We start from the raw sequence: 13,210 nt of genomic DNA, 5'->3' as shown, positions 1-13,210 counted from the left end.
TTATTTACAAAACTCTGTTATGTGTATGGTATGCATATTTTTGATTTTTTTTACTCAGCTTGCCAGAGAGAATGTGCAGCATCGGGGACCCAGGTAGGGTTAGAAGTATGACCTTGAAGACAGATATAGACTTGACCGTGGTATCTAACGCGATCACCAGCAGCATATGTACCAACAGGGTCCCATCTATCAGCATCACACTCATCATCATCAGAATAACTGCGACGACGATGGTGGTGATGTTCTTCTTCCTCCTGTTCTCTTTCCTGTTCTCTTTCTTCTTCTTCACGGTTTCTTTCGTATTCCTGCTTTTCAGCTTCGAAGCGTGCACGTTCAGCTTCAAATTCTTCACGCTCACGGTTACGTCTTTCTTCTTCTTCTTGTTCTTGACGAGCTCTTTCTTCTTCTTCACGACGTTCTTCCTCTTCTTGTTCTTGGTGATCATCGTAAAGTTTCTTACCAAGGAAACCAGCACCAATAGCAAGAGCACCACCGAGAAGGGCACCACCGACAGCGACACCGGTAGCCTTCTTCTTGATAGACTTCATGCGTACAGCATGAGCTTCGTGAACATATGAATAACCACGAACGGGCTCGCGGCTAAAGTCAGCAGGTTGAGAGTTGGGGAAACCAAGAGCAGCGAGTTGCAAGTTAACAGTACCAGCAGGCTCACCCTTCAAATTGTAGACTTCAAAGATACCATTCATGTTAGCACCCTCGGCGTGAACGATTTGATTGATGGGGATGGCAGCAAAACCGATGACTTCGTCAACAGTGGTTTCATCGTTCATGATTTCAACAAATAAATCAGGCTCACCGTTTAAAGAGACAGTGAAGGTTTGGTTCCAGACAGCGTTCTCACCTGCGTTCTTGTGGGTAAAGGTCTTGAGATAAGCATCCTTTTGGTTAAAGTCCAAGGAGAATTGGAAATAAGGATCTTGAGCACCAAGACGCTGAATAGAGACCAAGTTGTTGGCAGAGGTAACGTGGATGGAGAGAGAAGCAGAAGAGTGTGAATGGAACATGATTTTTTTTTTCGGAAAGAAAAAGGTGAAGAAAAACAATTAGAGTTTTCGCTTGTTATTTATAGCTTTTTGGACACGTCCTTTCCTCCCTCTCCCCTAAGTAACCATACTCGAGTTTCCTAAAAGGGAAAAGTTGCCGAATGGAAAAACAAGATGGCAACGCGTTGTTACATTTCATTTATGGTTTGTATGCTTTATTTGGTGGCCTTGCATGAAAAATTGCTTTATTTTCAATACAAGCAAGCAGAGACTGTAGGCCATAAACTATTATCTTTTCTTTATTATCCTCATACGCGTAAATGGGCTCTTTAACAAGTTTATTTTTGGCATCTATTAAATAAGGAACCCTGCCAAAAAAGTCAGAAATTTTAATTAAGCTTTTTTGTATTACGCGTGCCGAACATGACCGTTTTAAACTAAGCAAGTTTATTTTAAAATATTTCGAGATTGTTTATAATAAACTTCTTTTTCTAAATAAAAAAGAAATCCTCCTAAATCAACTCATTATAATACATGTTATTTATTATAAAGTATTTATAAGTCGTCTAGTATACTATTTGAAAATGAACAAAAAAATAGTTTTTTATAACAAAAATAAAAATCATGCACGTGAACCCTACTTTTATTTTCGCAGCATACGATTATACAATACTTTATTTAAAGGTTTAAATGAGCACGTGGTGTTTCAGGGCATCATAATTGCCCAAGCCGGATCAAATGAAATGTAAAAAAAAGTCCCTTATAGGAGCAAGGACAAAAAGAAAAGGACAGAGGGAAGAGTAAGAAAGAACTTGAAGAAACCACTGCTTGGAAAATGGGTTTCAAAAAAGGAAGTCATATGATAAAACAAGAATTGAGTTGAAACCTGTTGGACTCATTGAGTCATGATGCCTTTGTCAACAAAAAAGCGAGCAACAGTACACTGGAGAGGTCCTTTGAGGCGATGTTTTGCAGCATACACTATTTTCATAAATTATTCGTGCAAATAAGGAAACAAATTTCGCATAGTATCAGGACCCTTTCTTTCTCACTTTTGTATTTTATTCACAAAGACGGGAAAAAAGACATATGAGACGGCCAAGGAAATGAATTTTTTACGGTTAACATGAAAGTGGATGCTGAAGCTTATCCGCCTAAAAATAAAACGGGGTTGAACCAGTATCTCGATGTAAAACCATCAGAGAGAATGGAATAAAAAAAGAAGAAGAGAAACTGCCCAAAGATCTCAAAGCTGGTAGTCAAATCATCCAAAAAGGGCAAAAGAACCTACAGACCTGAAGATAAAGAGCGATCTTTTCCTCTTGTATACGAGAAAAACATGGACAAAAGGAAAATAATCAGAGCCACTAAAATGCCAGAGAGCACTGTTCAAAGCTGATACGAAAAAGAAAGCCAAGGTCCAGAGGAATTGATTGAAAGAAAAGAAAAGGGGGACAGTGGCAGACCCGTGGAAAGATGACCTATGTTAAGAGAAGAGCATGAGTAGTTCTTGAAAGAACTTATTGATGGTAAGCCAAGTTTAGTTTTGGAGGAAACAATAGACAATTTGACAAAGATTTTTGAGGATACATCTATTTAAAAAGCTGCTCTTTACAATTTTGTAACCGAAAAAGCGCTGAATCAGTTTAAACAAAGCACACTTTCATTCAGTAGAACAAAACGGCCCTGAAAAAATTCAGGGGAGGCACGGTTGGGTAGCATGGTCAAAAAAAGGAAAGACATACAATTGTCACAGCTTTTGGCAGTTTATGCTGGTTAATGCATTAAAATTTTTTCTCTGTTTATACAAAATGCTGTCCTTAGCTTAGAAAAGTATCATTCATAAAATGTGGATATTTGGTAAAATGTGATTCTTTTGTTCCATAAGGACCACATCATCCTGTTAAAACTAGTAGTTATATAATAACAACTCTGTTTCGGTTATGCACTGAATACACAAATGGCACGCTGACTGTTATGAAGATTGTAAGCCAACTTGATTAACTTGAAAGAAAAAGAGATACTAAAGCAAAATGAACGATTTTTGTCTTTTTAGAATGATTTAGAAGCTGTTGGGAAGGTGGTTGGAAATTCAAAGGAAGCAATAGAAAAGGCTTTCAACGTACTTTCTTTAATTTGCAAAAGAGCTTTTCAAACTTTGGTATTGCTAAAACGCAAATGATTTATAATCAGAGAAATGTCTAATTTGATTATTTCTCCCAATTATTTATTTTAGGGATCTATAGAAAGCCCAATTTATATGAACAGCTTACCGTGAATGAAATCAGTTTCGATCACGCTTTAGTTAAGGCAGATTAACTTTTATTGTTGTAGTTTAAATACTTGTAATATCTGTCTTTAATAAAATATATGCTTGCCATACAATATGTATCTGTAACATTCTAAATGTAATTCTAATATGATGCGAGGATATACAACGAAGGAAGTATTGAATCTATTGCGTATTTTTGCCAATAGAACCTTCATTATGAATATGTAAATTAAAAATTTATCCGCAAAATTCATTAAAAATCCACATGCTTACGGTTAAAAGCTAATACGGCTAGTTTATCCTAAGTGGAATATTAACCAATCAGCATTTTTCTTTTAAATTAATGTGGCGTTATCTACTCTGCTCTATTGCTTAAAAACTCAGCCTCATCTTGTTCACTGCCTAAAAAGGAAAGGCTATTTGTCATAAACGCATACAAATACAATACAGAGAATAAATTTAAACTTTTTTTTTTGTAAATAGTTTATTTTATTGAAAGAGTATAATAGGAATCACATGTCTGAGAGCGGTGTAAACCAAAAAATAAATTTAAACTTAATAAATTAAAGTACATTGCGTTCTTTGTGTGGCGAAACATTAAACTATCTGACTTTTTATTATTGTATAACAATACGCACTTTTACTTTTATAAATACAGCTTGGTCATGGTGTTTATACACAATACTTTATTGAATCTAAAGTTGGCTTAAATGATAGTGATAACTTTATTATATACATCGAATAGACGTGCAGCTTAAATATCAACAAAATAAAATAAACGAGAAATGCATTTGTCAAAATTAATTTTCTTTTCCTCGAGATTGCACGAAAAGAAAGTTTCTACAAGCTTTTTTAACCTCATAGCACGAGTGAAGCTTTCATATTTACTTAATATTTCTAGAAAAAAAAAAGAATAGGTCAATCAATCGCTTTATATTCTTTCAAGGAATTTAAATTTTCAGGAACACCAATTCAAAATACAAAGCACAGGAATTGAGTACAGCTTTTCACGTACCAAGACAAATTTATTTCACTTATTCTTTTCAGACTTGTGCTAGAACCATTATTATTATCTGTCCTTGTCAATAAAGCTATTAATGTCTACAGTCTTAAATTGATAATGCTCAATCCTTATTTATTTTTATCCTTGTTCATCTATTGAAGACGATATAGAAATATTGCTACAGATCAGTTTGCTTGTTCCTTTCATGTATATTCGCAAAGAAGACCTATAACAAAAGCTCAATTCAAAAAAAATATTAACTTTTTGAATAATGTCAAGTTCAAATACGGGCAAGGTTGTGACTCGCCAAATGTTTTACAAAGAATTAAAGCTGCCTTTCTCATGGAAATCTTGCCTTTATATTGCCCAGTGCATCTTTACTGTCTTTTGAGCCCACGAATATTGATTTTGACAATTCTTTAGATCTTAAAACTGGTTCAGACATAAACTTTCGTACATTTATTAAACAAATAGCTTACACAAATTCTAAATATAAATAGTAGTAACTGAAAAGCCATTATAGTAGTCTTATGTTTTATACTCTTAGGGATGTATCGTATAGACTTCAACAGAAACCATCTTCTCAAACGAACACGCATAAAAAATAATCATAACACAGGTAGAATTTGACTCCTGTCACTGATACAAAGTATCTGAAATAAAACAGCCTATGTTCTTTTCTTGTACTCAGAAACAAACAGTTTTTTTTTTTTTTTTAAAAAAAAATACGTACATCAAATCCTGAAGGACTTAATAGCAGCACGGTTTTTGAAGTCCTGCTTATGCTCAGCATTTTCAAGCATCACATATCACGCTGCCATGGCAAATTCAAAATTTGTGTTTTTTTTTTCTTTCAAACCTATTTTTTTCAAGACTATAGAGTCATTTCAAGATTTAAACACAAAAAGACCATTTGCATTGAGATTTTTTTTTAAAAAAAACATATAACAAGTTTTTTGAGAAATAAATTGGTGTGACTAAAGAAAACAAAGACGGCAACAACTGGGAAGTTTATATCAAGTCTTTTTTTTTTTTAAAAAAAAAAAAAAAATATTTATGCTGCATTTAATCAAGCGACAGACGAAAACCAAGAAAATAGTTTTATGTAAAGTTTGAGCATTTACTTTATCCAAGTGGCCTATTTATATAAAAAAAGGGATAAAGGCAGTGATTACAGTTTCATTTGTCATGTAAACAATACTTACTTTCCGTTATAATCCATTATTTATTCCAAGCTGACTAGGGTAGACTGGGGTAAAATGAACCAGGAGCATTAACTCTGTGTAATTACAGCTAAAGTGGTTCCTGATTTTTACTGTGAAAAGAAGGAATATATAAAAAAGAAATGCTTCGTATTCCGTGTTCAGGTAAACACAAACATGTTGTTTGTTACTGACCTTGATAGACTGTTGCTTAATAATTGATATTCTTTTTATTAGTCGATTCGTGTCGATTTATACTGTACACGTACTTGTTTGATACCAGTCTTATATCACATACATTATTATCATCTTTTTTTTTCCATGATAAATGATGTTGAGTCACTGTTTGTTTTTGAAATGACTTTGTTGTCGTTGTTGAACTACATGCATAGGAAAAAAAAGATGATGAAACGTTAAGAATTAAGACAGCTGCTTGCACATTGCCAGCTCCAATATTTACAAAAAGCATGTTTATTTACGAAAGTATGCAAATGCTTTTTTTTTTTGTCTCTAATCATTGTTAACCACAAGTCTTTATCGGATCTGCTTTATTTCAAAATAGCTTGTCTTTTGCAATTCTATGGAACTCCGATCCTTCCATTTCATGGAAATAATGATGATACCTTCCACGGCTACTTAACGATTATCCTCCGTTATCCCTTTTGGGAATTAATGGAGATGTGACGAAACGTGCCCTGGCCACCTTACCTTGTTACTTAGGGGCATGCGTAAAGGTCTGAATATAACCATGATTTGTTTTATAATTTTACAATCATTTACAAATGAAAAAGAGCAGAGTTTGAATCCGATTTACCTTTTTTCTTAGCAAAAATTTTTTATGCGGCTTGAGCCCTGCAAGGATTATTACTTCAAAAAAGCATTTTGTGTGCTCAGACTTTTTTGTTTCATGTTTTGAGAAGCGAGCAAAATTATGTTCACACTAAATTCCTTCTATCCCCTGTTCTTGCCTTAATATGTACTTGCGCTAATTTTATCAACAAGAAAAATAAATTTTTTTTTTTTACAACTGAGGATATATAGTTTTTTGGAGAGTTATTGCGATTATTCAAAGAAAAAGAGCTAAAGAAAATCTTTTGTTGAATTCTTTCATTTGATGTTAATACTCTCGCAAGAGTAAATGTTTGCATTCCCACTTTACATTTAGCCTTTGATTGTGTGATCATTTATTAAAAATGGAAGAAAAACATCAAAATGTAATTCACATTTTAAAGAGATGTTTCTTATTGCACATTTCTTTATTATTGAATATTCCCAAAGTAGATGATGTTTCATTTTGAATTGAATATCTACTTATTATTTGTATAACGCATATTTCTAATCTTTACAAGTCATTTCAAACATTCGTGAAAGAATATCAAAGCATAACAATTAAAATATAAAAAGAAAAGCTGATTTCACACATCGAGTTGCGATTCGTTGTTTTTATTATAATTTAAATCTGCATTGTTGACATTGTTTCTACACAATCTTTTTTTTTAATCTTTCTTGGGAGACAAATCTTCCTTGGTTTGGGCTCCAGAAAAGTTCCATTTACGCTATCATAAAAATATTAGTTTTGTTTTCTCTTTTCAGCGTGTATTATCAGTGCATACGTCAGTTTGGTAAGCAAGAATGGTAAGTCCTACAGGAATAGCGATACCCCAGAATAAAGATCTTCTTGTGTTTCTTTTATTAAATGAAAAATAAAGGTGTGTATTTTCACGAAGATGTGCCCATTTTTCAATAGCAGGGTCAACCTTAAGTCCTTCAGCCATTTTTTTAGTGTAAGTTGAAAAAGGAAAAAAATTAACAAAGGTATTGACATATTATCAAGGGTGAGTCGGAGCTTAAAATAAATATACGTCATCATTTGTGTCCAGTAAAAAAGCATTATAGAAAAATAAGAGATGAGACACTTCAAAGTATTAAAAAGTAGTACAAGCTTATGTTCAAGTAACTAGATTTATTTGATATAGTTGATATTTACATATACAATCAAAATGTTGTTATAATAAAAGAGGTTTTACATGACAGTACAGCAACTGCTGCTTGATCCGCTTCCTCCCGCGGCCGGCGCGAAAGGATCTTGCTCCCTAGACACTGGACCCCATACAGAAGGCAGTAAAGGATCTTTTGTTAATTTACAATACTCAATGAGACTATTGTAGAATTGTTTAGGAATCTATATATAATTATCTTAAAATGCCTTTCACCTCAAAGAAGCTTCAGAGACAGGAATACGAGGCAAATCTAATTGTTCTCTCAATCGATCATTGTGGTCTAAAATCTTCTTTAGCTTTGCTTCTGAAATACTGTATGACTTCTTTGTGGTCGTTAAAGGGATTTGTTGCTGGGTATATGTGTTTGCCATAGGTTAGTGCTTTATGAAACAAGAGAGAAAAAGAGAGAGAGAAAAAAAAAAAAAAAAAAAAAAGAGACTTTGGGAACTTTACTAAATTCAGTGTCCGTTGTGAGCCCGATGTTGTGGGAAACTGCTTAATTATCCATCCGTACAGAGGAAAAGATTAAAGCTAGCGCTGTGTTTATTTTGCTTTCTTGTTAAAGTCAAGCTACCTTCATTTGCATATATCTATTCATAATTTACATCTTAGTCAGTTCTATTGTCTCTTGTCAACCTATATGAATACTACATATTTGTCAAATTATGTCTATTGCGCTAAAGCTACAATAGTGACTAAAAGAGTTTCAAACCATAATAAATATATTCATCACACATTTTACTTGGATTGAAATCTAAAAATAATTGCCTTTTACAACTCAATGTTTTACTAAATATATTTTACCTAATGGTTTTATAATAATTTTCTAAAAAAAAAAAAAAAAAGCAAGGGATTTTATGAGTTCTACGTTAATTTGTAAAATAGAACAAGTAAAAATGAAGAGTATAATTCATCATCTATAAATTACAGATCTGTGCATTTTTGATACTACATCCGATAATTAATAGTAACACAAAATTAAAGATCTACAAGTGTACAAAAAAGAGCTAAACTATATCATTTCATAAAATGTATGCAAATATGTATGTTATTTCACTTCAAATTAAGCATATAAAATCATATATCAACTTTAGTTGTCTTATTGGGGTTTTTTTTAAAAAAAAATTCTTAGTACGGCTAACATAAATGCTATACGTTTCTACAATCTGCCAATTGATCTAATGACTTAGTCGTAACAGTTGAAAGTGCATTATTAATATCTTTAAGGTTGGAAAAAGAGTATCAATATCCTTTCTGCGATTATGACACCAGAAATAAACCAATGCTACAGAAATGTTTACAAAAAGATAAATATAACTATTAAGGATAAAGAAAGCTTGCAGCTGAAATCGCTAGTGATAGTTCGCGCTCAAGAAGTCAAGAAAATGCTTTAGCACGTAAGAGCATTATAAAATTAGATAAAGAGCCATACAATTGCTTATTAACTTTCCAACAAGCCTAAACTTGGATGGGAGCCACTGTTTCATTTGTCCAACATGCAAAAAGGGTGTTTTTGATTATCACATTTATATTAACAAAACAAAATTTTGGGCATCGAATACGATGGTCTGATGTGAAGAAATTGGTATCAGAAGCAGCTAAATTCAAGTACTCCAACTGTAAGATGATCAAGCTACTTGGCAGGATTCCGGCTGAAATTGAGTAAATCCCAAGAAAACCTCATTGAATTTTGTCAATTACATCATTAACATCGTCGTTCATAGAGCCTCTTGCCATTGATTACAATATTTAATTTACTCCATTTATTTCTTGAACTCATTTCTTTTGTTCAATTGTTTCTTAATAATAAATACTTTTTGCTATCGCTTTCTTTTATTGACTTTTATTTTGTATGATATTCTACGAGTCCATAGACTTACCTTTTAATCCATCACAATAACATTCTCCTTGCCTTACTGTTTTTTTCTTCAGGAAACGTGCTGCTTGAATTAACACATTAAAGAAATTATTTTATCTAATGCTTGCAATTAACATCTTTTCAAGTTTAATAGCTTCAGCCGTACCAATTTCTTCAATTTCGAGCATCAATCTCATTTACTCATTCAACATCAAGTGTGAGAGTAACTGATATACAAATAAGCGAATTAATGATTTATAAAATTCACAGCGAATCCAAATAAGGCGAATTGAAAGAGCGAATGCAGTATAAATTTCGTTCGTAACTTTTTCTCTCTTTTACTCTTCTTTTTTCAACTCGCTCTCTTTTCTACAAATTATGTCCTCTGCTGATACCAAACCCGTTGCTGCCGAAGTCAAAACAAATACTGCTTCTTCCGTTAAATCATTTCTTTCTGGTGGTTTTGGTGGTATGGCCTCTGTACTTGTCGGGTAAGTAAAAATAAAACGTGTTTCTTTTTTTTATGCTCATATAATAAACATTTATAAAGTCAACCATTTGATCTTGTCAAAGTACGTCTTCAAACAAGTGAAGGATTATACAAGAATACGTTTGACTGTTTCAAGCAAATCATAAAGAAAGATGGTGTGTTTGGTTTATATCGTGGTATGGCTACCCCTTTTGCTAGTATTACACCTATTTTTGCCGTTAGTTTTTGGGTAAGTTTGTCATTAAAGAGAAAACAGGGGCAGAACTGAAAATAGATGTATATAGTCATATGACCTTGGTAAAAAAATCTGTTATGCTGCTCGACCTAGCACCACTACAGATAAGCATCTTTCTTTGGCTGAAATTACATTTGCTGGTGCTTTCTCTGCGGTGCCTACTACATTATTCATGGCACCTTCTGAACGTGTAAAGGTATTGATGCAAATTCAAGGACAAGGAGGTGAAGCTAAATATAAGGGACCATTGGATGTTGTTCGCCAATTATACAAAGAGGGTGGTGTGCGTTCCATCTTTAGAGGTACTGGTGCTACCTTGCTACGTGATTCCCCTGGTTCTGCCGCTTATTTCCTTGCTTACGAGCTTATCAAGAAGCAATTGACACCCGCAGGTTCCCGTCCAGAAGACTTGAGCTTTGGAGCTGTCTTGTTTGCCGGCGGTAAGTTTATTGATTGAATAAGGATCCTTAGAGTTAAACTTACAATGAAAAATATAGGTATGGCAGGTGTTGCTATGTGGACAATTGCTATCCCACCTGATGTTCTTAAATCTCGTTTACAATCAGCTCCTGCTGGTACGTACAGTGGCTTGGGAGATTGTTTGAAAAAGACAATCAAAGCAGATGGACCTTCAGCTCTTTTTAAGGGACTTGGCCCTGCCATGTTGAGAGCTTTCCCCGCAAATGCTGCTACGTTCTTGGGTGTTGAATATTCTATGAAGGCAATGAACATGGTCTTTTAATTTGTGTGTAGATATATAAGAAGAGACGGTCCACTGTTTAGTGTTTTTTAGAATAAAAACTTACATAATCTTGTGTGTGTAAAAATAAAGTAAAGCGTGATTGATTGGTTCCATTTTTTTTTCCCATTTGTCATATTCAACATTTTGTTTGTGTAACGAACTTTTGTGGAGAAATATTTATGCTGACACTAATTTATTATTTTTCTCAGTTTTAAAGCTCATTTTACCTCTCTTTTTTCTCTCTTTTCTTTTAAATATATACATACAAGATGTCTTTTATTAGAACAGCAAACACAAAGGTCTCACCCCGTTTTTATATGGCAGCGGTAAGTCTATTACGAGAAATTAACGTGTACGAGATGAAGCTCATTCTTTCTTTTTTCTCATAGTCGGCCATGAGACGCCGCACGCTAGCTAGCATAGCTCCCAAGACTCCTGTGGACCCCAAGGCTGCTGGACCTATGCTTCGATACCAGAACAACTTACCTAAACTTCCTGTGCCTGCGTTGAGCGCCACACTTCAAAAGTATTTGCAATCTGTTCGTCCTTTGTTGAACGATGCCGAGTTTAAAAAGACAGAAGAGGCCGTCAAGAACTTTGAAGCTCCTGGTGGGCTTGGTCAAGAGCTTCAAAAGCGTCTTTTGGCGCGTGCTAACGATCCCAAGGTGGTTAACTGGATGGAAGAATGGTGGTTAGACCAAGCATATATGGGTTACCGTGATCCTGTTGTGGTCTACGTCAGCTATTTCTTCTTGTACAAGGATGACAAGTTACGCAAGTTGCCGGCTCAACGTGCTGCTGCTCTGGCCACTGCCGCTCTTGAATTCAAACAGCAGATTGCTCAAAAGACCTTGGAACCCGAGTATGTTAAGGGTGAACCTCTCTGTATGGATTCGTTCAAGTACATGTTTAATAACTGTCGTATTCCCAAAAAGCCATCTGATTATGAGGCAATCTTTGACCTCAGCCTGAACCATATCGTTGTTCTTCGCAAGAACAAGTTTTATGTTGTTGATACAGTTCACAATGGTCAGCAATTATCAACAGCTGAGTTGGAACTTCAGTTTCAAAAGATTATTGATCAAGCAGGTAGCTCAAAAGGCGTACCTATCGGTGTTTTAACATCTGATAATCGTGACAAATGGACAGAGGTAAGGATATGAAGAGGAATGGTATTTCTTAGCTGACTTGGCTATAGTATAGAGATAATCTGATTAAATCCAGCCCCGAAAATCGTCAGTTGTTAGAAAAGATCGAGTCCTCTGACTTTGTAGTCTGTCTTGATGACTCCAAGCCAATCACACGTGATGAAAGCTCCCGAGCTTGCTGGCACGGAGATGGACGTAATCGTTTCTTTGATAAGCCATTACAGTTCATTGTATTTGAAAATGGTAAGGCTGGTTTTATGGGTGAACACTCTTGCATGGATGGTATGGCCACCTGTCGTTTAAATGAATACATATGTGATGGGTAACGTATAGAGAAAAGGCAAACAGTAAAATAAGATGGCAGTAAATCTCACAAATGCATTGAAATAGATTAGCTAAAAACAAGATTGCCCATGGTTCATCCGAGGTTCGTTCTAATTTACCACAACCTCAAGAACTTCAATTCAATGTCAACGATCAAACGTTGAAAGACATCGCCTCTGCCGAATCTAACTTTGATCGTTTGATCGGCAAGCATGAATTGACCGTCTTAAACTATCAAGCCTATGGTAAAGACTTGATTAAAAAATACAAATGTTCTCCTGATGGTTATGCTCAAATGGTCATTCAATTGGCTTATTACAAGATGTTCGGTACCTCTCGTCCTACTTATGAATCTGCCCAGACTCGTAAATATCAACGTGGTCGCACTGAGACTGCTCGTACAGTCACTGTAGATTCAGTTGCTTTTGTCAAGGCCATGGAGGATCCTCATGTACCCACTACCGAAAAAATTGCTGCATTTCGAAAAGCAATCAAGGCTCAAGGTGCTTACATGGCCGATGCTGTTAACGGACACGGTGTAGACCGTCATCTGTTTGGTTTAAAGAACAGCTTAAAGGAGAACGAAGAAAAACCAGATATCTTTACTGACCCAGCCTATGCTTATTCTTCTCACTGGTATTTATCTACTTCTCAATTATCATCTGAACACTTTGATGGTTATGGTTGGGGACAAGTAGTGAATGATGGATTTGGTGTTGCTTATATGGTAAAGAAGCATGGCTTACAATTCAATGTGGCTAGTGTAAAGGATTTAGAAGTGCATGGCACAAAGTATGTAAATGGTACTTTTCAATTTAAGCAGTGTCTTGAAGATGCTGCTAATGATTTAAAAGAATTGATGGATACAGAGCTTGCTGCAGAAGCTAAATTATAAGTAGAAAGGATAGAATAAAAAGAGACAGTAAGAGAAG

The 13,210-nt window shown here is 34.7% G+C and overlaps 6 protein-coding genes across 6 annotated transcripts; 3 read left to right on the top strand and 3 right to left on the bottom strand.

The window, feature by feature from the left end:
* Positions 1-50: 50 nt before the first annotated feature.
* RO3G_05663 (uncharacterized protein) lies at positions 51-1,025 on the bottom strand (the record flags this gene model as incomplete). The annotated part of the gene is made up of 1 exon (XM_067660253.1): positions 51-1,025. The coding sequence occupies one exon, from the start codon at positions 1,023-1,025 to the stop codon at positions 51-53; it is 975 nt and encodes a 324-aa protein (XP_067516354.1).
* Positions 1,026-6,977: 5,952 nt separating this feature from the next.
* On the bottom strand, positions 6,978-7,256 carry RO3G_05662 (uncharacterized protein; the record flags this gene model as incomplete). The annotated part of the gene is made up of 2 exons (XM_067660252.1): positions 6,978-7,037; positions 7,095-7,256. 2 exons carry the CDS (start codon positions 7,254-7,256, stop codon positions 6,978-6,980), a joined length of 222 nt encoding a protein of 73 aa, XP_067516353.1.
* Positions 7,257-7,504: 248 nt separating this feature from the next.
* On the bottom strand, positions 7,505-7,852 carry RO3G_05661 (uncharacterized protein; the record flags this gene model as incomplete). The annotated part of the gene is made up of 2 exons (XM_067660251.1): positions 7,505-7,640; positions 7,695-7,852. The coding sequence occupies 2 exons, from the start codon at positions 7,850-7,852 to the stop codon at positions 7,505-7,507; spliced, it is 294 nt and encodes a 97-aa protein (XP_067516352.1).
* A 658-nt stretch (positions 7,853-8,510) lies between these two features.
* RO3G_05660 (uncharacterized protein) lies at positions 8,511-9,053 on the top strand (the record flags this gene model as incomplete). The annotated part of the gene is made up of 3 exons (XM_067660250.1): positions 8,511-8,524; positions 8,814-8,878; positions 8,908-9,053. The coding sequence occupies 3 exons, from the start codon at positions 8,511-8,513 to the stop codon at positions 9,051-9,053; spliced, it is 225 nt and encodes a 74-aa protein (XP_067516351.1).
* A 664-nt stretch (positions 9,054-9,717) lies between these two features.
* On the top strand, positions 9,718-10,806 carry RO3G_05659 (uncharacterized protein; the record flags this gene model as incomplete). The annotated part of the gene is made up of 4 exons (XM_067660249.1): positions 9,718-9,830; positions 9,890-10,058; positions 10,114-10,504; positions 10,562-10,806. 4 exons carry the CDS (start codon positions 9,718-9,720, stop codon positions 10,804-10,806), a joined length of 918 nt encoding a protein of 305 aa, XP_067516350.1.
* A 317-nt stretch (positions 10,807-11,123) lies between these two features.
* On the top strand, positions 11,124-13,173 carry RO3G_05658 (uncharacterized protein; the record flags this gene model as incomplete). The annotated part of the gene is made up of 4 exons (XM_067660248.1): positions 11,124-11,132; positions 11,196-11,957; positions 12,005-12,276; positions 12,345-13,173. The coding sequence occupies 4 exons, from the start codon at positions 11,124-11,126 to the stop codon at positions 13,171-13,173; spliced, it is 1,872 nt and encodes a 623-aa protein (XP_067516349.1).
* Positions 13,174-13,210: the final 37 nt, after the last annotated feature.

The sequence above is a fragment of the Rhizopus delemar genome, genomic scaffold (genome assembly GCF_000149305.1).
Source record: "Rhizopus delemar RA 99-880 supercont3.4 genomic scaffold, whole genome shotgun sequence".
In the NCBI taxonomy this organism is placed as follows: Eukaryota; Fungi; Mucoromycota; class Mucoromycetes; order Mucorales; family Rhizopodaceae; genus Rhizopus; species Rhizopus delemar.
The sequence above is the reverse complement of the archived record's forward strand: the minus strand, read 5'-3'. Positions and strand labels throughout refer to the sequence as shown.